Source organism: Podarcis cretensis, assembly GCF_951804945.1.
Source record: "Podarcis cretensis genome assembly, chromosome: 2".
NCBI lineage: Eukaryota > Metazoa > Chordata > Lepidosauria > Squamata > Lacertidae > Podarcis > Podarcis cretensis.
Window position 1 is genome coordinate 48409261 of NC_137171.1, and position 26079 is coordinate 48435339.

The window sequence follows — 26079 nt, forward strand, 5'->3', positions numbered from 1 at the left end:
GAAGCAAAAGTATACACAATTGCATTCCAGGTTTACAGGACAGCCTTCTCCCACATTATACCTACACCAGTGGCGTAGCGTGGGGGGTGCGGGGGGGGGGCCGGCCGCACCGGGCGCAACATCTGGGGGGGGGCGCTCGCACTCGCAACTCTCTGCCCCTACCTGGCTCACTCACTCTCTTAGGGGGTAAGGGTTTCTTTAACTAATCTAGTGGAAGAGACTCGAGTGCAAAAATCCACAGGTTAGGGGGCGCAAATTACTTGCCTTGCCCCGGGTGCTGACAACCCACGCTACGCCACTGACCTACACAATCCATAATACCCTTGTCAGGGGGCACACTCTGAGCGTCCCATCAAATCATTGCTCCCATGATAGTCCTGCTCATCAGCCATATGTTCAGAGATGTCTGAAAAGAAAGGGCTGCCAAGCTAGAGGGAACACAGCAGAACACTGCAAACCATTCATTTTAACCTTAATGCATGTGAAGAGGAAACCCTTTATCAATGGAATAGCTGGGGTGGTTTTCGTTTGCACTGCAACAGAGCAGTCCTAACACTGTTCCCCCTCCACCACCACTACCCGGGCTGTTATTTAAATTGCAAAACATAAGCATATTTATTGCATTCACACATTTAACTTTCTTGTTTGGCCCTCAGAGTTAGTTGATACGCTGTTAAGCCACGTAAGAATAGTGTTTCTGTTATATCCATTGTATGGTAGCCTGATTACATGAAAACATAATGTATAGTTCAAGTTCCGTTCTAGGGGGAAACAGTTGTGCACCTGATTCCAGAATTTTTCATCTTGGATGGCATGTGCTTGGCAGCAGTGCTCATTTTCAGAATGCGCTGGAAAAGAAGCCACCTTCTAACACAATTATTCTTACATCACTGTGACAATTTTCAGGCTCCCTCATGGACCATCTAGAGAACAATCAGATTTTCAAGCTGTGCTCAGCTAATGATCTTTTTGTGTGAAAAATGTCAACAGACTGGAACTTTAGCCAAAACGGTTTTTGTAGAAGAGCATTTTTAGGTTGTTAAAGGGAGGATATCACTGTTTTTATTGTTTTTAAGTGCATCTACTTTTGGGATCAAACTTTACATGTTTTAAGAAGTTCTGTTTTGTATCTGGAACTGCTCAAATTACCATAGCGGAGAAAAAATTTACATTGTACTTTTATTGCTAAAATCATATGCAGCGTAAATACTGTTGGCACACACAGCTACTTTGAATGAGCGAGGTATTTTGTTCTATCAGCTCCCAGAGCTGGACTGATGAATTGGATGTATACGTTTGAAGCAATTTTGATGCTTTGCCTTAAAGTAACAAGATTACAAATTAGCTGGGAGTAATACTGGCGTTCGGCATATTTCGTAACTTACCTTTGCCTCATTTTTCTACATTTGCTCTATGTCCATAGCTATTTTTAGGAATGGAGCCATGTATTGGTCATTGTAGTTGCTGCTATTTAATGAAGGGTGTTAAAGCTCACATCACATTCTGTCAGTAAGTATGAGTAAGCTACAGCCAATGTGGCATTTCAGAGGCTCTGTTGGTATGGAACTTTGATACAGAAAAGAGATTGCTCTGCAATTTGACTGTGCTCACAGATGTTTTTCCTGATTTCAGCAGGATTTTAAGTGAAGCTTTGAGGTGAGAGATTAACTAGGCTATCTTTGAAATCCCTATGTAGTGCGGTTTTAGCAAGAGTCTATAGTGCACATGCCAGAGTATCTCAGCTTGCAAAGTGATTTGATAATGCTGGGAAAGTGGTAGGTCAGTATTCTTGCATAAAATGGTGCAGAAAATTAAGAGTGACAATAGTCAAGAGATGGTGTTTGGCTTTAGGAGAGATCTGTAGGCAACTGAAAAGGCATGAAGTATTATCAACATAACTAGGACAGCATGTGGAATAAGATAGTAGACCTGTAATTCCCAGTGTTCATTTGCAAGCATTGCGCTAGAATTGCTAGTCAGGGTGTAGAGTGAATGCCTAGACTCTAAACACCCTATGCACTTCAAATAACTCTCCACAGCTAATCTTCTATTCCTGATTTGCAATTTCAAGCTTGAAGATCAAATTATGCATCTTTTTGGAAAGGAAAGGCCCTTGCACTCCTCCTATGCATGGGGAAACAGAGAGGGCAACAACCTCTAACACCACTATATGTTTGAAGGCGTTTGATCTGTGCAGGTTCTCCACGCAGCTTCATCAGATTAGGGAGTTCATAACTTCCACTTTCCACACCACAGCTGTTTTCCTCAGCTTATTCTAGGAAAGAGGCTATATAATCATTTATCATGCCTTACTAACTTTGTGATTGGACCGCTATACGACACATTCTATATAGTAGTGCTGTTTATTATTGTTTCCCTTGCAAAAATAATAAATTATAGCACACCTCTTGTTTGGGATGACCTGCTGAAAATAGTCTTCCAGGGTCAGCACCAAGCCACCTGCTATCTTCAAACAAAACTGTGTTGGCTTTTGACTTGAACAGTAGTTTTATGCATTGTACCAACATACCTGAACTAGTTCTTCCAAGTGCCATTGTAATCTCTCAGTCTGGTAGAGATGATTCTCTTGCTTGTACTATCGGGGACATTGGAATAACATGAAGGAAAGCTTCCCTCTGTCGTAGAGACGCATCAATTCTTAGCAGTGTGATTTTAACGAATGTGTTTTTTACTTGGGTTGGCTTTGGTGACCAAGATTAAAGTTATAATGCTGTGTTGCATTAAAATCAGTTGCCTTTTCTTATTTAACTGGATATTTTATATATGTATTGATGTATTGTTAATCACTTAGAATAGACCAAACTAGAACTAAATAATTTAACGAAATAAATAAAGCAAATCCCTATTCTAAATCCAGTCAAATATCAAAAGTGAGCTGGTAGTTCTAGTTCCTCCTTTGGGACTCAGCTATACAGCTGCAAATAAACCATTTTAAGTGTGTTTTAAGGGCAATATACAATTTGACGGTGATGGTGAGCCTCATGGAAAATTCAGTGAATTTTTAAAAATACTTTTAAAAAAATCATTTTCAGAGTGGTTTTTGTATGTGTCTAAATTCCACCTTGGTTTTTAGGACTCTCCCACACCACACATATACTTTCATTGAAACAATGAAATAACCATACATTATAGCAGAGTAGTTAAGAGTATGGTTGCCTTGGAATACCTTCTCCCTAGCAGAAATGATGTGAATAGTGTTTATTTCTCAGCAAGAATTCTGCGAGTGATGATCCTAGTCTCATCCCTGCTGGGGTGGGGGGGGACCACTCTACCAGGACTTGTGGAGTCCCTGAAATCCCCTGCCTATTTTCTGTGCCTTAAGATAACTTCCTGATCCTTGAAGAAGGTGAAGAGGGGAGGTGTAGCACCACTTTCAGGATGGAGGCTTGTGACATACTACTCTATTCAGTTTTACACAACATCCCTGCTCCACTAGTTTGCAATATAACTCGGATACTCGGTTCTATTTCACACACATAAAATTAATATATACGTGGGTCATCGCCAGAAAATCAGTTTTCAAAAATGCTGCCTTTTAAAAATGGGTTGTAAGCACTAGATCTGGTTTTATCCATCTGATTTTTGTTTGCTTTAAAACTATTACTTTAAGACTAATACACCTAACATCAGTATAGCATAGTACAGTTGATCTCTTATCCATTATTAAGATAGCATTTGAGGTCTCATGAGCTCCCTGCTCTCACTTGCTCCTCCTTGTGCTTCCAAGCATTTGTGTTACAAAAATTATTTTAAAAGGAGTGAAACTGGAAAATTCATTTACACACACACACCAAGAGACATAATTCCACATCTATGCTTTTATTTAAAGAAACCAATCTCATAGTGCCTGCTGAATTTTAGGGGGGGTGTATCTGTCTGTCTAATTGTCTGTCTGTCTATCTATCTATCTATCTATCAATCATCCATCTATCTATCTCTTCACATAACGGCACTGTTAAAACACTGTTCCCTCACTTCTTCAGAGAACAGAATTATTGCTATCCCATCAAGTTATTTATCATCTTTACATTTCCAACTGCTGAGGCAATAGGAAGAATCCACACAGCACCACATATTGTAAGATATGTGTTGTAATCCATGCTTAACCCTGGCTATATGAGTAATGAATTCTCTCTTGAAGTTCCGTGATCAAGAAAGTTACATATGATGATGCAATTGTTACCACTTGCTTACCCTTAGGTAAGATGGTAAATTTTCAAATCTTCATTTGAAGCCTCTACATAGTACTGGTGACTGGTGGTGGTAGATTATTTGCTTTCTCTTACCCCCTCACCTTTATTTCCAGTTTTGAAATAAAAACCTAAATTAGAAATTGACTACAGTCTTATAGCAAATGTGTGTGTGAAGAAACATGAATAGTTTATTTAGAGATACACCAAAATATAATTGCTTTGGTACATAATAATGTGGTATGTAAACCGTATTATTTATAGTTTTGAAGATATACACCCTGCTTTATAAGGCCAAAGCATCTCAGAGTGGCTAACACATAACTAAAAGCAATACCACTTAAAAATTAACAAGGTAACAGCAGCAATTTGAACCTGATTACATGGGCAGATACTTAAAGAATAAGTAGAAAGTGTCATTTAATGCATACTTGCAAGCATCAATTTGATCTATTAAGGTGACATTGGTGTTTACCTGCCTTTCACCGTAAGGTCCCAGGGCAGGTGACAACAATTAAAACAGTGTTAAACACAGTATTGTGTTGTTAATACATAGCAATAATAATGTTTATTATTTGTTAGCGTTTTATTGATTCAGTAACTACCATGTTCTTTAAAAATGATTTTAAGCCAATTTTGAGCTTCTTAAATGTAAACTAGGAAGACTACCTATGAATATAAAAAGAGGAATACTATTAAATGCTAGCTCTTGTAATGAATATATTTGGGAAGTAGTGTACAAACAAATTGGTAAATAACTAATTTTTCTACTTTAATACAATCAAACAAAACCCTAAAAATGTTATTAATGTCTTTCCTCCCCCAAAAATGTTTAAAGTTATTTCCTGGATCATGACTGTTGTTCGTTTATACTTTCTAATATAATAAAGCTAAGACACATTTCATTATCTTATTCCCATATAAAACAAGTCGTTATATTGTTGAGCCATGATCTATATCTACAATTTTGTAAGGATGTTTGGATAAAATACATAATTAGTGCACAGTGTGTCGAAGCTATTTCAGGGATATTGGCTGAATTAATTAGAAGTGAAAAATGTTACAAACGTTTCCTAAATTTATGTGCAATGCGTGCATTTGCATTCTTTCACCCACTCAAATGTATTTACTAGATATAAAGCTGGGACTGAAAGCTTTTGTTGATTGATAGGTTGATTTTAAAAAAGCTGGGTAGCTGCCATATTGGATCTCCCAAAATGCAATGCCCAAAGCTCACTCCCTATATGAAAGTGCCATTGCTGCTGAATAAAGTGTATCCAGGGGGAAGTGAAAGGGACTGGTACCTGCTGTACTACTGGGGGACCAAAATGGTGGTAAGCATGCTGTTTGGGGGCCTTATAACAGGGACACAGGCCGGGTAGGCGTTGGCCAGCTGTGCATGCCTGAGGAGCAAGTGTGAATGACTGGAAGCCAAATGCCAGTGGTTGGTGGGCTGTGGAGATAATTCAACATTTGTCTATAGAATCTGGAGACTTCAAGCTGCTTGGGATCACCTGTAGAAAGTAGAGCTGATTGGCTGTAACTTCAAGCCTTGCTTGCCTAGGCTTGAATTTTGCTTGCTAGGACAGTTTCCTGCACTACAAAGGAAAAATTGGCTACCTGGCATCATAGTGGTGCTAGGTGATAAACAGGTAGGCATCCCTTGCTTTATGGCAGGTCAAAATGGCCTGCTGAGGGTGAGGGAACCTAGGATCTAGTTCCCCACTGATCTAGTTGCTGATCTAGTTCCCCCCCCCCCCAGCTCTAGAAGAACTACCAGCATGAGGAATTATTCTAGCATAGAGAGCTTCAAAGACACCTGAGGGATCTTCCTAGAAAAGTGACGGTCTGTGTTGGTTGCTTCCCCTACTTTAAATAAATTATTAACATATATAGGAAAATGACACTTGATTGTGTTCCTTCCAACTTATTTGTAGGAGTAGTAAAAATGTATCCATTTAAAAAACAAACAAACAACAACCCTTTTTATCCTGTGTGTGTGGTTTTTTTATATATATTTAGGAAAGCATTTTTGTAACTCCATTCTTCAAGACAGACTTTTCTGGTTGGACATGTAGTAAACACTGAAATACCCATTTACTATGATAACTGGGGAGATCTTAAGGAACAATATAACTTTTCATTATTGTTGCAGTTTTGAAATATACATTATCTCTTCCTATGACAAGTTTCTGTGTACATTATATGATTAAGCCCACTATAAAAACCAATTTCGCCGGCTCTCTTTGCCTTGATCTCCTTCATCTGCTTACTCAATGAGAGGTCAAGTCCAGAAAATGATTTAGGGAACCACAGTATTTCTTTTATTGTAGCATAGCCTAGGCCCTTCCCTGGTGGTGACTGTTCCTCATATTGGGAAATACAGAACAGATTGCAGCAGCTGTTCTTGCAGCGCACACTAAATAGTTACAATGCTCTCTACTGACTGATGAAGAGATGAGAGGGGAAAGGGAGCCATTCCCCACAATGTAAACTAGTATATTCTAGTTGAGTGTACACAGAATACACTCAGCAAGGAGCTTCAGACAATCCTGGTTCTGATTATTGCCTTACATATGTGTTTTAATCTGTTTCTCATGTTCACAGTTAACACTTTTTAGGTATGCACCTTTAGTAAATAATTTGTATAGAGGTTTCCATTCCTGCTTCTCTGATGGTTGTCTCTGCAGCTCATTCTCCTTATTATATATGTGAATGGAACAAAGTGGTGGTGACAGCACAGGCTGTGTGTTATGTTAAAAGCCATGGACTGTGGGGGGGTTTGAGGAGGGAAGTTTAACCCTTTCCTTGCCATAATCCCAACAAAAACAACTTCTTGAAAGCTTCTAGTAGCATTTTTAGGGAAGCTCCCACTGATAAAAGCAGTTTTGAAAAGGTGATTTTTGTTGAAATCGTGATGTGGAGAAAAATAATTAAATGGATATAGCTTTGAAGAGGTGATTTTTATTTAGGCTCTTGACATAGAGAGAAGGAATTTAACTACTCCCATAGCCAGTTTTGCAATGACCGCTCCCCACTTAAAACGGGGGGCGCCCTTTGCGTGGACGCGTGCAGCCCTGGACCTGGAGTGGACCCATCAGCATAGGCTTTGCCTTCCCTCAGGTGGGATACCTGGAGGTCCCCGCCTACCCCAGTGAGTTGTCCAATCCCACCTGGGGGAAGCGTTGCCAGGGAAACCAGGCCAGGTAGGGGGAGGGATTACCTGCCCACACAATAGAGGGTGGATCTTACCTGGTAATCCTCACTTGGCTCCAGAGCTTCTCCCACCCTACCCACCCTCAGTTAATGTCTTCTTTTGCAGGTTAACTTTTCTTCATAGGTTTTGCAGGTTAACCTGTCTCCACAGGTATGCGGGCGCTGCTACGATAAGGTCGCTGTTAAAGGGCCGGAAAGGAATTTCCCTGCATTGGCAGGTTTCGCCTTTCCCGTAGCAAAACGTCACAACTTTGGCGGTATCAGGCCTTGGGCGGAATCCTTTAGTCCATCTTCCTCTTTGCGGCGGCGATACCAGGGTTCCCCGTTAAAGGGGTTTTTGAAGGGAGGCTTTGGCCGTACGCCGAAAGGTCGTCATTGCTCTCCCCTGCGGCGGCATAACGGGGGCGGCTATCTCTGCTTGAACATATGTTCTCCAGAGCCGGCCCATCCCCCCCACACACACTGGATAACCCTGATGCTCCCTAGGTCCCCGGCTGGGGAGGGAGAACGCCCAATGCCTGAGCCAAGGTCTACCCACATTTGAAATTTAATAAAGTTGTGGCCAATTTAATCCCATAGCACGTTGTCTAGAGTCGTTATTCCACATGACGGGGGGGGGACCACTCGGGATCTGGGGACTCCGCCTGTCCACGCAAACACTTCTTAGGTTTGATTGTGAGAACGGTTTTTCGCTCTTGTCCGCGCATAGATTGTTAGAATGTGCACTCCACTCCAAAAGTTAACTACCGGTATATGATCTTTTTTGTGGTGCTTCTAAACCACAGGTCTTCTGTTCAGCATTTTTGAAGAAGCCTATAGTTCATATTTTAAAAGTTTATATACAGGTAACTTGCAACTTGCGCTTATTTTATATATATGGTCACAACTTTGCATGGGTGGGTGAGGAATAAATGGAGAGCAGAGGAAGCCTACTCTTGATTTATTTACTCCCACCAGCACTCCCTACCTAGCTTTGGGAAGGCAGCGCTCAGTCAGCATCTGTTCCCAGCTTGGCAAGGAGGCCTAGGTGTGTGGCACTGGCAGGGTCCTAGGGCCTCCTGTCTTCTTCCCAAAGTAGGACAGATAGCCCTCAACCTGCAGGCAGAGGGTGATTCCGACCATTCCCACTTAAAATGTGAGTTAGCTGCATTCATATTTTTAAAAGATAACTTAAATTCCTCAACTTTTGTTTAGAACACGTATTGCCATAAACCTTTGTTCCTAACTACAACACTTTCTTCACTGATATTTTCTCTAATTATTTGATTCATTAAATACAAAATGTATTTTCATGTTTCTCAAAATAAACATAAAAAGGTAAAGGTAAAGGTACCCCTGCCCGTACGGGCCAGTCTTGACAGACTCTGGGGTTGTGCGCCCATCTCACTTAAGAGGCCAGGGGCCAGCGCTGTCCGGAGACACTTCCGGGTCACGTGGCCAGCGTGACATCGCTGCTCTGGCCAGAGCCAGAGCCAGAGCCGCACACGGAAACGCCGTTTACCTTCCCGCTGGTAAGCGGTCCCTATTTATCTACTTGCACCCGGGGGTGCTTTCGAACTGCTAGGTTGGCAGGCGCTGGGACCGAGCAGCGGGAGCGCACCCCGCCGCAGGGATTCGAACCGCCGACCTTTCGATCGGCAAGCCCTAGGCGCTGAGGCTTTAACCCACAGCGCCACCTGCGCCCCCAAAATAAACATACATCAGTATAATTACGATTTTGCTAATGTTATTTTTACTAATTATTGTTCTCTAGAAATTTACAAATTAGTGTAATTATTAAACATGATATTAATATTTCACTTGCCTGTTACATTTGCTTTTTTGTCTTCCATTCATTTTGAAGACTTACATAATGTAGAGTATCTTTTTTACAAATTATCTAATCACCTTTATTATTTAAAAATGTAGATTTTAAGCACATTGATTAGATGACCGTGTACTTTTAAATACTCCAGTTACTTTAGTAGGAATATTTTACATCATTTTATTTACTTACTCATTTAGAACATTTATATCCCATCTTTTTTTTCTCTCTCTTTTGGAGGTGAGTAGGTATATGTTGTGTTCCCTAGCAACCTTCCTTCAAGGCACTGAACAGACGAAAACCTTCTCAGTTTCGGAAAGGTTACTATATTGTGTGCCTTCAAATTATGCTGTGGACCAGAATGGTTTGAAGCGATCTAAAGTCAGATGAATGCATTGCCAGAATGGTACAGGAGCCATGTTCTTCTGGTCCAAGCCAAACTGCTCTGGCAATGTGTAAAATATGTGAGGTAGACTCACATAATATCCTATTTAAGCTGTTACTTAGAGTAGCATGAGACTAAATGTCAGGCAAGTGACTTCCATGCTTTTCTGGTGACTTGTGGATCAGGATTAAAGAAAGAATCAGATGCCAATGTGAAAAGGAAAGAGTTGCTTAACATTTTTCATATACACATAGCTGCTTCTGTTCTTAAGTGGTATCTTTTCAAAAGAGCTGAAGTTTATCTGTTTCCTTTAGAACATAGTTCTAAGAACACTTACTTGGTAAGTGAACATAGTTTTGGGTTAAAGTGTTTAGGTTTGATTGTTTCCCAAAATATTGGGAAATTCGTAGTTATTTATTACATCTCTTTTCCCTTTTAGGCCCTTCAAATCATCACAGCCAGTCAACTCTGAGACCACCTCTTCCACCACCTCACAATCATACTCTATCCCATCATCACTCTTCTGCCAACTCCCTCAACAGGAACTCCCTAACAAATCGACGGAACCAGATCCATGCACCAGCTCCTGCTCCGAATGATCTAGCCACCACTCCTGAATCTGTTCAGTTACAGGACAGCTGGGTGCTTAATAGCAATGTGCCACTTGAGACCAGGTAGGCTATCAATAAAAGATTGACATTTGGTGAAATTGACTGGAAGGCATTATGACTTTGAATGCCATTGGTCCAGTTCATATATAACACTAAGCCAAACCATGGCTTATCCTGAATGCTCATGTTTCTGGAGCAAAGATTATGGCCCCTGTGCTCCTCCTGTAGCCTATCCATGGCTAAACCATGGCTTAGCATTATGTCTGAATCCAGGCTTGTGGTGTGTCACCCCAAACGAACCATGACTAGGAATCCAAGAGCAAACCTTAGTTACAGCCCAGAGCTTGTCAAGAGTGAGACAAACCGTGACCCCATGTTTGGATATAATGCTCAACCAAATTATGGTTTAGTCCTGAGTAGCATAACAGCATAGGATTCGGGATGATTGCAGCAGCCACAAACTTCACATGTTTTCACATTAGTGCAAAATCATGGTTTGGCCTTATCATTATGTGTGAACTGGATTAGTGTATGAGTCTGGTTTCTGGGATAATTAACCAATATTTGGATACATTGTTTCTGATAAGCAGCAATTTTATTTAGATACTTATAATCAAATGTTATCAAGTTATACTTAAGTGCTTCATAAAATTATAGATATGATCTAGTCAGACATTAAGCATTTTGAGAACCCATTAATTCCAATGGGAGACATTCAAGTAAGTGCCTATCTCAATGGGACTTAGATGCTTCACTTTGGCTGAATTGTGCCCATAGAATTGTGCCCATAGTAAGGAAAGTGTTACTCAAAAACAAAAGAATATGCCTAAATGGAAAGACAGTGGTTTAGGTGTGTTCTGAAGTAATTTCACCCGCTACTGTATTTAATTTCTAAACTAATATAAACTCATTTAAAAACAAATGTTGGTCAGCTCAGCTTATCTTTGTTTGCTTTATTTGAATACTGATTTATTCTTCTGACAGTGTTTTGGGAGACCTGGAGAAACAATCCCAGATTCAAGACTGACAGAACAATACTTTTAATTTATATTTCATACAACGTACAAGCTCACTTAAATCCCTTTTGTACATACTGTCAGTTTGATGTCTGTGGGGAAGACAGTAATGTTTAAAAGGTACTGTGCTTGTTAACTGATGACACATAGAAAAAATTATACAATTTACTGTTTGTAAATTCCCTCCATTATTATTATATTTTATATATGTTTTCTTCTTTTATTAAATTCATCCTCAGTTTATGAATGCAGAAAAATTGAGATTCTTCAAAATGCCAGAATAGTCATAACTCTTTATTTATTGTTTTATTTGTACAATCCCTTTCTCACCTGCTGCTCTGGCGAAGTTCCTTGGCACTGTTTAGTTCCCAGTTCCCCACGGATAAATTATTGCTAGTTCTTAACATCCCATCCTAGTAGTACACCTCACTAGCTCCCCCGACATCATCTCTACTGATGAATTTGGATGAACTGGTGAAGCCTTGTGCAAATCCCTTTCGATATGACAATTCCCCCCCCCCCCGAATTTGCTAATTAAAATGTTACAATGCAGAATGAAATTATGGTCTGAATAGGTTAGGGGTTGGAGATGTGGTACCTGATGCAACATAGATGCCTTCATTTAAGAAGTGAAAGTCATTTTTGTGTTGTAACATAGTTCCAGGGGTAACAAGTTTAACAGTGAGGAAGCAGTATGACAGAAGCAGCAACAATTACTGCAAAGGTCCAACGTAGGTAACAGGATACACAGTTTGTCTCAGTAGATGTGCACATAGTGTCCAAATGAGTCAAAATAGAAGCTGAAGTGAGGAAATGGGATATTTACATGGGCGGACATGAAACCTAATGAATCAGGCATTCAGATATGAGACGGGAGATTAGGGTGGTAAGGCTTTGCACCTGTCTACTACTGTAGTGAGTCCTTGGCAAGATTTCACTCAGAGAATGCCGGTGAAAGGCTAGAGACTGGTGGCTGGACAGGACCTAATGGTGGCCTTGACACTTCTAAAACTTGTTCTGAAAAATATTTGTGGTAAGATTTAACAGTGAATTTATGTTAATTCCCTTCACTCCTGAAAGCAATGTCATTGAATACTATCAAATACTTTAAAAGGTTAATATTGGGAGTGAAATAAAATATCTAAGACTTCATGGTCAATCTCTGTGTTTTTGGAAGGTAAAAGATTTTCCCCCACTTAGCTCTACTGCAGTAGACTTAGAAAAGAGAACTCTAAACTCCTAAATAGCTGTAATTTAGTATTTTTATGTCATCCTATTGCAGAGGGTCCATGAAAAGTTTGTGAGGCATGGAGAATCAAGGCCAAAGGTGAAAGGAAAGCTATCACAAACCAGCGGCAACCATAGACACAATAAGTGAATGTAGTCTCAACTACAGAACCCCCCAGAGCATATTTCTTTGACTCAAGAAGGTTGTAAGGGATAAGGATGTTTTGGCCAGCTGCCCAGGCCTTGTTCTTTGCTGCCAAATTTGTTGGGAATAAGTCAGCTACAATTTGTGGCTTAATCTTGGGTAGTATAGTGGATCTGGCACTTATTGCTGAGAATTGCACTGATGAAAATTCTGACCCTATTTTGACACACTGAACCTTCCAAGTTTCTCAGTGTTACCATTTCTAAAATTAGATTACAAAGGGTTATGAGGCATCCAGCTATTTCAGAACATTGTTGAGGTTTAGCTTACAGGCTGTGGACACAGTGGATCTGCCTGTAGAAGTTGCTGTGGACTAAGATTTAAAATATATTCTCTCTCTCTCATCCACAATATACCTTTTCCATGAGGCATTTGCTGAATTCTTCTTGTTCATGATACTGGAACCATAGGACGATTCTTTGTAGAGGAATACATGTGATGTGCTATGATCATAAGTTCATCTTACTCAGAAGTGAATTATATTTAAAGTAACAGTAAAAGCAGATAACCCAGTTTCTTATAGTTCATCATGAGATGGTTAACCTTTTCAGAGCTTTTAAGTGTTCTCAATTTCTTGTGAAATTAAGTTCTGTCACTTGATCTCAATATACCTATATCTTTTAAAATTAATCCATAATTTAGTTCCTTCTTTTACAAATACTACCACCTGTAATTTTTTATTGGGAAAATCAGAGAAACAACAGGACTCATTCCCCTGAAATCATGCTTTATGACTTTAGCTTACTTCATTGACATTGTACTCCCAGTTGGCCACAGACTTTTCACATTGCACTGCAATGTTTTCTTGGTCTTCCTTGAAATGTGGCAGCTTATTAATCTCAATATTGGGACTTTTGCGATCTATACTAAACACCTCTTAGGAACGAAAGTTTATTTTTATTATGTTTTGTTCACTCCCCCCCCCCCTTTTAGCATGAACTGATGCAAGTGTTTATGTATAACTTCTCCCCAGACATTTAGAGTTAAGTGTTGCAATGAAATACATTGTTTTCCCTATGTAGCACAAAATAATACAATTACGTGTACAGAAATTCTCCCCAACTATTTAGCATTTGGTTTCCTTAAATATTTGCAAACTCTTGTAAACTTTGATAGTGTTTACTTGGAAGTGGGGTACTTATCATAAGAGAGCAGTCATATCCTTGACTAAAGTGATGTGACTGTGTCACAAAGATGCTATGTTTCATTTCTTCAGTAGTTGCTGTTTCACCATTAGGTACGAAACTTTATGTTTTCTTATTTGGTTGTCTGTTTGGTTGACTTCCTTTTTGCAAAAGATCCACATTTTCTAGTCTGGTCGTGTCAATTTATTGCTATTCAAACAGTCATTTTTATTGAGGTGAATTATGAGCAGCCTGATAACAAATATTCAGCTTTAGATAACATAATTTGACGTTGAGTAGGGAAACAGTTTTTTGTTTAAAGGCTTAATTACTTTGAAATATTCTTCATGAGAGCTCTGTTGATGGTTCCATGCTTTACAGTGCAAGTTTACATCATTGCCTTCAATGTATTAGGCTCCTTTGTTATGGAAACCACACATCGGCCATTTGCAGATGCCAATCAAAGGCATAATGGCTCATAAATTAGGGTAACCCAAAAGCTATTATAGATTTCGTTTGAAAGGATATTTGTCAAAGATTGCATGATGTCCTAATGCCAGTTCTGATGCCTGCCTGGTGTTATTTATATTGGTATGAATTAAGTCTGCATTACTGTAATTAGCAATGCTTTAGTCTGGAGAGAAAGACAAAAGTTTAAATAGCAAGAGAAATTAGGGCTATTCTTGAGCACTGCAAGAATATTTTTCTTTCATTTTTGTCAGTAACCAGGGTTTTGCGTAATTTTAAATATTTGTTTATTTATTTAATGAATTTCAGACACTAGGCAGATACTTCTGGTCTTCTAGGGACCTTATAATAGCAGAACTTTTTATCAAGAACCTACTTTTTGTTGCTGTTGTATAAGTCCACTTACCGTTACCCAGTTCAGCAGTGCTTTGAAGTTTCACTGCCTTCCCCAGTGGATCTGCCTCTGCCTCTGGATGCTGGGGCTTAATGCTGACCTCACCGGCTGGGAAGTGGATCCAAGCCTGCCTGCAGATTGGCCAATAACAGACAGGCTTGGAGGCAGGGTTCTTCTTGAGGGAAGGCCTGACGGAGCACATAGGCATCCCTCAGGTCCGCTCCCAGTGTATTTAAGGTTCCTTGCCCTGGCCCCTGCACTCAGTTGTAGTCTCTGCCCCGCCCTCCAAAAGATAGGGTATCCCGTTAAAGGGATCCGGGAGGAGTGGCTTTTTCGTACTCCCAGGTGAGGGCTTGGGCCACAGCACTGCTCAAGGCGGCGATCCCTGCAAGGGTCCCCCCTATTTGATGTAAATCATAGGACTCCCCCATTGCCGATTTGACCCTGATTCACTTCCATCAGGCGGGTCAGAAGTAATTGTCAAACCTCTTACATCTGTAGTCAGTAAAGTCGTGGCGTTATTTGACCCAGTTTAAACTGTGTTGCTCTATTCTTTCTGTCCAGTCAAGGGGCAGTGAGGGTGCAGAACCTGGCAGCCTGCATTGTAAGATGGCACAATGTGTCAGTGTGTCTGGCTGCTAACCAGAAAGTTGGTGGTTTGAGCGCATCCAGAGACAGGATTCCTGCATTGCAGGGAACTGGACTATATGGCCCTCTGGGTCCCTTCCAGCTCTATGATTCTATGGCTTCTATGGCTAATTCCCTCTCAGCCATGAAGCTGATTGAATGATTTGGGCCAGTGAATATTTCTCATCTTTCTCAATCTTCATTACAAGCTTGTTGTGAGTGTAAAATAGTGATGGGAAATATTCCTTGGAGGAATATTACCAAGATAACAAATGAATAAAATATGCTTAAATCATAACCCTAGTCAATGTGTACAATGGTGTGAGGGAGGCTTGTGTTTTTGAAAATTGCAACTATAGCCCTATTTGGATATTCATTTTACTCATGTGAAGACAATTGCACAATGAACAGAGGAGGTGCAATGTTAAGTCCTGCCCCTTTTAAAAAAGCGCTGCATGGGCTGGAGGCTAAATTTGTGAATGAGGAGCTTCCTCTACTCATAGGGCCTTCACACATGATTTTGAACCCTAAGGAACCCAGTGTACAGCCAATTTGAAAAAGTCAAATTCCATGCAAGGGATCATTAGGAAAGAAATTAAAATTAAAATGGCAAGTATCATGATTTCATAAATATATGGTGCAACCATATTTGGAATGCTGCATACAGTTCTGGTCTCTCCACCTTAAAAATAGTATTGCAGAGTGGGGAAAGCTTCAGAAAAGGGCAACCAGACTGATGAAGGGGATGGATAAACTCTCCTATGAGGAAAGGTTACAGCATTTGGGACTTTTTAGTTTAAAGAAAATGTGAATAAGAGGAGACATGATAGAAGTGTATAGAATTACTTACGGTATGGAGAAAGTGGATAGAGACAATTTTCTCTCCCTGTCTTATAAAACTTGCACTCACTGCCATCCAGTGAAGGTGAATGTTGGAAGGTTCAGGACAGATGAAAGAAAATACTTTACATAACACCTAAACTGTAAAATTCGCTCCCACAAGAAGCAATGATAGATAGCTCTAAAAGACAAATTCATGGAGGATAAGGCTATCCATGGATACTGACCCTGATAGATACATTCTACCTCCACAGTTGGAGATGGTGTGGTTCTAAATACTAGTTCCTGAAAACCACTGGAGAGAATGCTGTTGTGCTCAGATGCTGTTTGTAGGCTTCCCATAAGCATCTGGTTTGCCTCTGTGAGATCAGGATATGGGACTAGATGGGACCCTGGCCTCATCCAGCAGGCTCTTCTTATAGTCTTATATCACACTGGAGGGGATGAGGCTTGCCAGTATGTCTCCACTTTCCATTGAATGACTTTCTGCAGCAGTGGACTTAATACCTGAATACTTAGTTTTCTGCTGAGAGCAGGATAGAAATATTTTGCGTATGTGTTTTTTTTTGCTTGCACTCTGATTCTGAGTCTACGGACCCTGTTTTTGAGGAAGAGTAGGTGGTGGCAATCATATTATTTCTGGATTAACTGGCTGGTGATGGCCCTTAATGACAAGCTTTAAAATGTAATAATATTTTAGAGGTGGAATGTCTTATTTATTGTGATATTATTATTATTATTTTGATAGTCAGAAAAGGCATGTCCTTCTGGAGATTTAAACAAGCTTGAGAGTCTGCCCTTCTCTCGGGGGAGGTTATGAGGCTTAACTCATTAATTAACATGAGTAGCTTTCATATTCGCCTCATTCAAACAAAACAAACAAACAAAACAAACCCCACAACCCTCCACTGAAGGGCAACGTGATATTAGCTTTATTGATACTGTTAATAACAAATGCATGGTATGCTGGGACATTATAACTATCGGCAAGAAGCCCTGTGAGGTCAGAAGGCGTCTGACAGCTCATTTAAAAAAATAATCTTCCTCCTTCAGATGTAGAAGCTCAAAGAGAATTGCCTGGAGCTTAATGTTATTTTTGTGCCTGCAACACACAGTGGGAAAGTTCTTCTTCTACTCAGTGTAGGTACACATGCATGCCTGCTGGCTCATTGCATTCTCTCCCAAAATACTTCTCAGGACAGTTCATTTTATATTGTACTCATCCATATGTACATATCTGACAGCAATCCAGAGCTTTCACCACATTCTGTTTCATCACACTACAGGAGCAGAAAGTGTGCTGTAAGGAAGATCACATCTAGGTTCTTTCGAAAAGGATAATTCTGGGCATAAGATTAACATGATCTTAAATATACCCTAGAAATGTCAAGTAGGCAATTATATACAGTGGTACCTTAGGTTACATACACTTCAGGTTACATACGCTTCAGGTTACAGACTCCGCTAACCCAGAAATAGTGCTTCAGGTTAAGAACTTTGCTTCAGGATGAGAACAGAAATTGTGCTCCGGCAGCGCGGCAGCAGCAGGAGGCCCCATTAGCTAAAGTGGTGCTTCAGGTTAAGAACAGTTTTAGGTTAAGAACGGACCTCCGGAACGAATTAAGTACTTAACCCGAGGTACCACTGTATAGGTAAATGACAGCTTGATTCATAGTACAACATCCTTAGACCATTTTATTCCTATTTATATTAGTGCACACATGAACCAAGCAATACCCTTCTCTTGGTCCTGTCACCCTCATAGGCACACTTGCAAGGGAAGTGGGAGAGGGCCTTCTTGGTGGCTGCTCCCAGACTTAGGAACTCTAAGTTGTGCCACGCTGGATCAACCAGTTGATTTCCCGTCTTTTTACCTGAGGAGAATTCTGCCTCCACTGAAGCGACTGAAGCCTCTTGGGTTGCGGGGCAGCACACTCCTTTTCTGCCCAGCCTGCCTGTCCCCACCAGCTGCGCCACAGCACATGCTCCACTTGCTGCGCCTCCTTCGGTTGTGGCCTGTCAGGGGTCTGTGCGTGCTGGGTGGGTGGGTGGGTTCTGGCACACAAGGAGGGGTCAGTGCCAGGGGTGTACAGGCGCTCCTGCCCGGAAAGTCTGTTTATTCAGGAGAGCCCGTTTATTCAGCATCACAGCCTTGCCCTGCACACAGTTCTGTGCACAGCAAATAGGCAGGTGATCTGTGCTGATCACCATGGCAGCTCCAGTGGCCTTGATTCCTGCAGGTCAACACCACCATTTAAAAGCAAACACCTACAGGGGGTGGATTTAAAGATCTGACAGTTCTGAACCCTTTTAATGCTTTTTTTTTTTTTTGCAAATGTCTTGCTCCCAGGCTGAACTTGATGGTTGCAAAGAAATGGGATTCCTGATCTGCATCCTCGCAGTTCCCCCCACTCTAGTCTCTAGTCCAGTTCCCCCCACTCTAGTCTCTGAAAAGCAGCAACAAATCATCCTCCTTTTTCGCAGTTATTTACTCACCTTTCCTCCAAATGCACCAACTTCCACCAACACTACTCCTGGAAGATCCCAAAGCCATTTTATTTTCTCCCCAGGGTGGCTAGAACAGAATAGTGTAGTATTTAAATGCCCCCCCCAAAAAAAAATAGTCTCTCCAGGAGTTCTGGGCCTCTCTAGGCAATGGGACAATCTCTAGTTTAACCCTTGGAGCACCTCACCAGATAGAGAGAGAAACAAAGAGAAAGAGAACAAGGACAACTTATTTCCAGGTTTGCAGCAAGTAAAACAACACGAAACATACAACTGTGCGTTATCAGCACAAAAGCAGGCACTGAGGCTGCAATCCAAGTTGCAAGGCTGCTGGGGATGCGGCAGCCGTACGATCCCAGGCTGGGATTGAGGGGTGCATGCTTACGCCCTTCCCGCGCTGCCTTCCCCAGAGCCAAGCCTTGCAAGGCTGCTCAGAGAGGGCAGTGTGGGGATGTGGCAACCATGTGCCCTTCGATTGGGGTGCATGGCTGTTGCGTCTCCACACCATTCTGCCCAAGCAACCTTACACGGCTCAGATCCGGGGATGGTGGCGCGAGGAGCAATGCTGCTTGGGGCTGGTGTTGCCCCTGCTGTAGGGGGGTTGGGTGCACACATACACCCACCCTGGGCGGCTTACAGGCACATTCCACCGCTGAAGAGCGCCTCCGGTTTGCTAGTAAAACTTAATTTTTGTGTTGTGAAATGATGCATGTCTAAAAAGTGTGTCACCAACATGAAAAGTTTGGAAAGCACTGATATATGTAGTTGATAGTTAGTTAGTTAGTTAGTTAGTTAGTTAGTTAGTTAGTTAGTTAGTTAGATGATAGATCGATAGATCAGTAGATATCAATGTTTAATTGTTTCTTAATTTTTTTCTATGTTTTTAGCTCTTCCTATTTTTATATGTAAGCTGTCTTGAATCCATGTCAGAGAAAAGGCGAGGTATAAACAGATATAATAATAAAAAGATGAGCATGTGTTATGTTGTGTTATCAATTGGAAAAGCAAGTGTCTGTCTTCATTGATTTTTCAAACCCCACAATGTGGCAATGTACATGTGCCTTCCTTGAGGCAAAATCAAACTTTTTGATCTCTGACTAGGTGAAGGCCATTCCCCTATAGACCTATGGAGTGCAAGTGTCAGCATTTCCCTGTTACAAGGAAAATAGCATCTCAGCTGTAGAAAATGAACTAGTTCCCCGCAAGGTGTTACCACTTATTTAGACATGTGATGCTACAGCAGCAATTCTATTGTTCCTCTACCTGATTTAAGATATTTTCTCAGCACACATATGTCCCTTTAGGCTTAGCTTAATGCTTTGACAGAACGAGTTGCCTCAAAACTGGCACCTGCCTTTTAGTCTAACATGCTACTTTCCTGTCAGGCAACTTTCAAGCACTGTGTTTCTGCGTGTCCAAATGTGTCTGTGTTAAGAGTACCAAGATGGCAGTGACAAGCTATTCTGGAACTTAAGGCACCGCACTTGACAGCCTGGCTTAACACTTGCATTTTTTTATGTTTATTTTTTAAAAAAGCTTTGCCTCTGTGGCCTAAGGAACTAGCATTTTTTTAAAAAAAACATTAACCGTTGGAAGACTGGTGTGCCACGTTTTAGATAAAGCTGTGCTAGAAACATGTTTGCTCCTGAAAGGCTTCAGAATGTGCTTGAGTAGGTATTAAGTGCCACAATATATATGTGTTGATTCTAAATCATTGTTTCCCTACCTAATGGCATTTCATTGGCTACCAAACCATGAACAGTTACTTGAATATTGATTATATGCTGTAGGCCAGCAAACATACTGAAACAGCAAGTTGTGCCTATCTGTGACCATGGGCATATGTTTGTGTGGACAAAGGAGATGCCTCTCCATATGTTTGTACTTACAGCTTATCTGTGCATATGCTTATCTATCTGGAGACATACACTTGAAATAGAATTCTAATCCTCTGTTTCATTCTTTAATTACTGAATTCAAGATGCTTCACACATGACATTTTTCTTACATTTTCCTTGGAGGAAGAGCATACAGCATTATGAGTTGGGATCATATATTTTATAATGTAAATATATCTTGGGAATCTATTGCCAGTAGTGGATTCCCAGTACACACACACACACACACACACACGTGTAAGATAGGCATGTGTGTAATCTTTACCCATGAAGATGTGCACTTGGGCAGCTAGTGTATCAGTTTCACTTGGCGCCTGTCTGTCTGTGACAATGCCCTAAATAGACATTTTTTATTTGGTTATAAGGACTTAGAATTTGTGTCCCATTTTCTAGGACCTTGTTCTAGGTTAACTTCCGCTCCTGTTGTGCACCCGCCCTGTGGAACACCCTCCCTTTAGATGTCAAAGAGATAAACAACTACCTGACATTCAGAAGACATCTTAAGGCAGCCCTGTTCAGGGAAGTTTTTAATGTATGACATATTAGTGTATTTTTTGTCTTTGTGGAAGCTGCCCAGAGTGGCTGGGGAAACCTAGCCAGATGGGCGGGGTACAAATAATAAATTATTATCATTATTATTTAATCTGAATATTGCATAGACCAATAAAGATGTAGCATTAGTAGCATTTTTTAATTCAGATTTGATATTGATGTCTTCAAGTAGACCAATGTTTCTACCCAGGCACTGTGCTTTTGTTTTGGAAGTTTAGTTTATTCCCTGCTGACTTGGCTCACTTGACACACTCATCCATGCTATGACTTAGCAGGGCCTGCACAAACTTCTAGTTACAGGTAGGTAGCCATAGTCTGCCATAGTCGAAACAAAATTTAAAATAAAATCCTCCCAGTAGCACCTTATTGGTATGAGCTTCTGGGAAGATGCTCAAAAATAATTTGTTCCCCGTGGTTCTTTTACCTCCCTTGCCACACTGAGCTAAACCCCAGCTTGTGATTTAAGCTCTTTCCTCACTAACCCCAAGCTGTGGTTAAGGTTTGTTCTTGGGGTTCACAAGGAGAGAGCATAACCGCAAGCCCAGTTTTTGGACAGTATGCTCAGCTCAACTCAGTATGGCATAGAAGAAAAAAGGACTCAGGAGGAGCAAAATGCTTGCAATCTGCTCTCCAAAAGCCCACATGTTGCCACATTCCTGGTGAGCCATAGTTTGGCTTATTGTGTTGAGCAAACCAGGCCCTTATCATAGAATTGTAGAATTGGAAGGGACCCCAAGGGTCATCTAGTCCAACTCCCTGCCATGCAGGAATCACAACTATCCATGACAGATGGTCATCTTTCAAAGGCAAGAGAGGCATCCAGGTTTGAAAGTTGTTTTGAAATCCTACTGTGTATAATGAACTGCTCACCTGAGGGAGTTTGATCATCTCCTTTATCAGAGGGTCTTGTGATTTCTGACTACAGATTTCTTCTTTGGACTTCTTGGTAACCTTGCTCATCTGTCCATCCCCTACTGACTTTTCATCTACTTATGGGAAGCTCTTAAAATACAGTGTAGGACAGGGGTAACCAATGTGGTGCTCTACAGATGTTGTTGGACTATTACTCCCATCATCTCTGTTCCTTGGCCTCGTTGGCTGAGGATCATAGGAGTTATAGTTCAACAACATATGGAGGGCACCATGTTGGCTACCCCTAGTGCAGGAGTAAAATCACAATAAAAAAGTCACCAGGATCTCTCCCACTGGGCCTTTGCTAATAGAGGCATTGTAGGAGAGGTGACAGTCCTGCTAAAGTTGGAAGTGATGTCTAATTTGCCTTCCCACTCCCACCTGGGAGTTGGTGGGGGGGGGGGGAATGACAGACTGGGGAAGATAGAGAGGGAAGGCACACTTCAGATGGTGGGTTCATGAATGGCACACCATGGTTATTCCAGGAGTCAGCATTTTGTATCAGGCATCAGCTCAGTGCTATGAAGCTCCTGCTGGCAAGGGGAAGCAAAGCAATACCAGTATGGTAGAAATAGGAGTGTATTTAAAAGCTTTTATCTTCATTGAAATCAGAGTCTGTCAATACTATTCTAAAAGAATAGTAGCTTTGCTTCCATTTCTAACCCTCAATGTAATCCTAAGAAGGTTGTGCTCTTTAGCCTTTTGTTCTGATTATGACTATTCTCCTCTAAACTTATATTTATTTTCTAACCCACTTGCAAATGGCTGTATGTTGCTGCTTATTTCTAGAGAGACTGTTACAGATGGAAGCGTGATTAATAAGCTGTTAACTATATTTTTGGTGAGATACTTAAGATATCACTGCAATCTCCCTTCCACAAAGAAGAAGCTGCTGTCCTAGAAAATTACAGCTTCAGGAGCACAAAGAGTTCTGCTAGCTCCCCGTGTGCACTCCTCACTTTCTAGACATGACTCATGCTTAGTATTCTTTTCCAGTGTGCTATTACACAGATTCTCTTCTTTCCTGTCTTTCATTATGACATCCTCCATAACCAACCTTTCTATCTGTAGTGCTAAGTATCATATGCCACAGACACTGCTTTTTTTTAAGAAAAGGAATGGATTAATCTCAATGCTCAGGAAACAAAGAACAGATATCGTTGTTCCAAGGACTGGTAATGTTCATAAACAATGTGAAAATATTTGCCTTTTTCTATTCTTTTCTTTTTCTCCTTGTACATTCAGATCCTTCCATGTTTTTAGGCTCTAGCTGGTTCCCACATGGTGGACATTACTTGATTATAGTACAGCTGATGAGCTGTAGTTGAATGTGTGAACCAGCTCCTAGTCTTAAGGAGCAAAGCACCATTCTGCATGACTCCTGTTTCTTCCTAAGGGGTTTTATATGTGAATAGCCTTCTGTGGAAGGTATCCCTTGCATGAAAGTTATGTAGTATCATGCATGCATGTAGAGAGAGTGCACATTCATTTGTTAAACAGTAGAGCTTTTGGTATCTGTAAGTCAAATCTAATTTCACTAGAAATTCCAGTACAATTAAACTATGTAATGTGATCAACCAAAATGACTCCCAGAACAGGTTAAAACATATTAAGAATACAGTCAGAAAATATGAACATGTGCTTTGCATCTGTTGTGGCTTCAACAGGTATGCCTGTTCCCATGAATGATGGGTAAATAGTGAAAATAACGCAGAGACAGTTTTTATTTAACCTAGGAAATCCACACATACACGCAAGATATAATGGACAACACAGTATCTTCAAATTTTGTCCCTGAAGCAGGATATGTCACCATACCTAATAGCAGGACTGTCATTAAAATAGGGTTGAGGCATCTACATTAAGAAGAAATTACGTATATAGCCTAATTGCATTTATGGATCCTACACATCATCTAATGGATTATGTTTTCTCACTTCCTCTGCCCTCCCAATATAGCAATAAGTAAAGCAAACCTTAATCAAATAGTTACTAGTTGAAACTCCAGGGCTATTAATATCTATTTTAGGATAACTGCAACTTTTACTGGCATCTAATGCTGACAGCAACCCCTGGGTAATGCTTGAAAATCATGTGTGAAACAATTTTCTTTTAAGTGCCAGTTCTAATTAGTATATCAAGAGTGTTTCTTTCACATCAGTATCACCTAGATCAAGAGCTGTGTTACTGTATTTAATTTAATTCCAATAATTAATAAATACATGTTCTTAAACCTGTATCAACCAAATCAGCAGTTCTGTTACTGCATTTAGTCTGCTATTAATTATGCTATTAATTATGCAAAAGTCAGCTAAGTTTAAGAGTGATGCAAGGTCAATTATGTGGACTACCATATTTTTCGCTCCATAAGGCGCACCTGACCATAAGGCTTTTTGGGGGGAGAATTCAAGAAACAAAATATGCAGCTCTTGGGGGCTTTTACGGGAGGGGGGGAAGTGAGAGAGCCTCGCTCTGTCCCTTCCCCCACCTCCCGCAAAAGCCAGGGATAGCCGCACACAGGCTCCCCAGGGCAGCGGGATGAAGGCTCCCCGCTGCCCTGTGGAGGCTTCGCGGGCTACCCCAGAGCTGCTCAGGAGCTTGTTGGGGCTGGCGGGGGAAGCCCGCGTTTCCCCCACTCCCAGCCCCAAAAAGCAGGTCGGGGAAGCACTTTCCCCCTCCGCCAGTCCCCTCCGCCAGCCCCAAAGAGCAGGTCGGGGCTGGCAGGGGAAGCCCTGGTCCCCCCCCCCCAGCCCCAGGGACCACACATTCGCTCCATAAGACGCACAGACATTTCCCCTTAGATTTTAAGAGGAAAAAAGTGTGTCTTATGGAGCGAAAAATACGATATATACAGCTTTTTAAAACGAGGGTGGGGATATTTAAAAGAATGAAGTGACTGTGGCCTTCATTCATAGGAACTTCGGATACTGTCTTATTCCAGGGCAGCCTAATTGTCCACCCTGCTCAGTATTGTCTCCTGTGACTGGCAACAGGTCTCTGGGGCCTCAGGCAGAGGCTATTCACATAACTGCTATCCTCTGCTTTTAACTGGAATTAAACTTGGGACATTGTCTATTACTGAACTCTGGCTCTTCCTAGAATCAGTCAGTGTGCCCAGGAAACTGTTGCCTTGACAAAGGCTTATTTAGAATCAATTCTACCGGTTTTGTATGCAAATTTATTTAGGTCTCTTAAGGTGAAATGACAATATGTCAGTCATGAAGCTCTCTTTATATCACACAACTACTTCTATTATTGTTAGTGGTGGTGGTTTTATTTTTTTATGTTATAATGTTAGGATTTTTTCCTGAATGGCACGATAATATTCTGTTTTCTGGTTGGCCTTCTATTTGGTGTTTTTATTTTTGGAAAGGTTCCTATCACCAAGGTTCCTATCACCTAATTCTCTGTGAGTACTGCTATTTCCGTAGCATAGACAATAAGGAATGCTAGAAAAGAATTTGAGAAGCACACTGCTAAGAACATAAAGACCAACAAATAAAAATTCTTTAAATACATTAGTAGCAGGAGACTGGCCCGGGAGGTGGTTGGATATTTGGATGACAAATTAGAATTAGGGGAGAACAGTGAGGTAGCCAGGTTTTCTGGTGGTACCAAATGTTTCAGAGTGCTTGAAACAAAAAGGGATTGCAGAGAGTTCCAAAAAGGATCTCTCCAAACTGGGTGAATTAGCAGCAAAATGCCAAATACAATTCAATGTAAGTAAGTGTAGAGTGATGCACATTGGGATCAAAAATATTAATTTCACATATATGTTGATGAGGTCTGGATTGGTGGTTACTGCCAGGAATGAAACATTTGAGTTATAGTGGATAACTCAATTAAGATGCCGACCCAAGATCCAGCAGCTGTGAAAAATTCAGTGCTAGGAATCATTAGGTAAGGAATTGAAAATAATCATAATGCCATAATACAAATTATGGTGCAGCCACACCTGGAATCCTGGGTTGGATCCAGCTATGTTCTGCACAGATTAATGAACCTAGACTAGCCATATTTGTTAATTTAAATGGGCCTGAGCAGAATTCTGTTCATTACAACCAATGGTGTACACTACTTTTCG

At 41.0% G+C, this 26079-nt stretch overlaps 1 protein-coding gene across 19 annotated transcripts in view; it reads left to right on the forward strand.

The window, feature by feature from the left end:
• TENM2 (teneurin transmembrane protein 2) overlaps positions 1–26079 on the forward strand; it is a 716795-nt gene that overhangs the window by 500655 nt on the left and 190061 nt on the right. For all 19 annotated transcript variants that reach the window (XM_079964734.1, XM_079964747.1, XM_079964745.1 and 16 more), the window contains one exon: positions 10056–10290. In XM_079964734.1, the coding sequence (XP_079820860.1) occupies positions 10056–10290 (235 nt within the window). The remainder of the gene's footprint in view (positions 1–10055; positions 10291–26079) is intronic.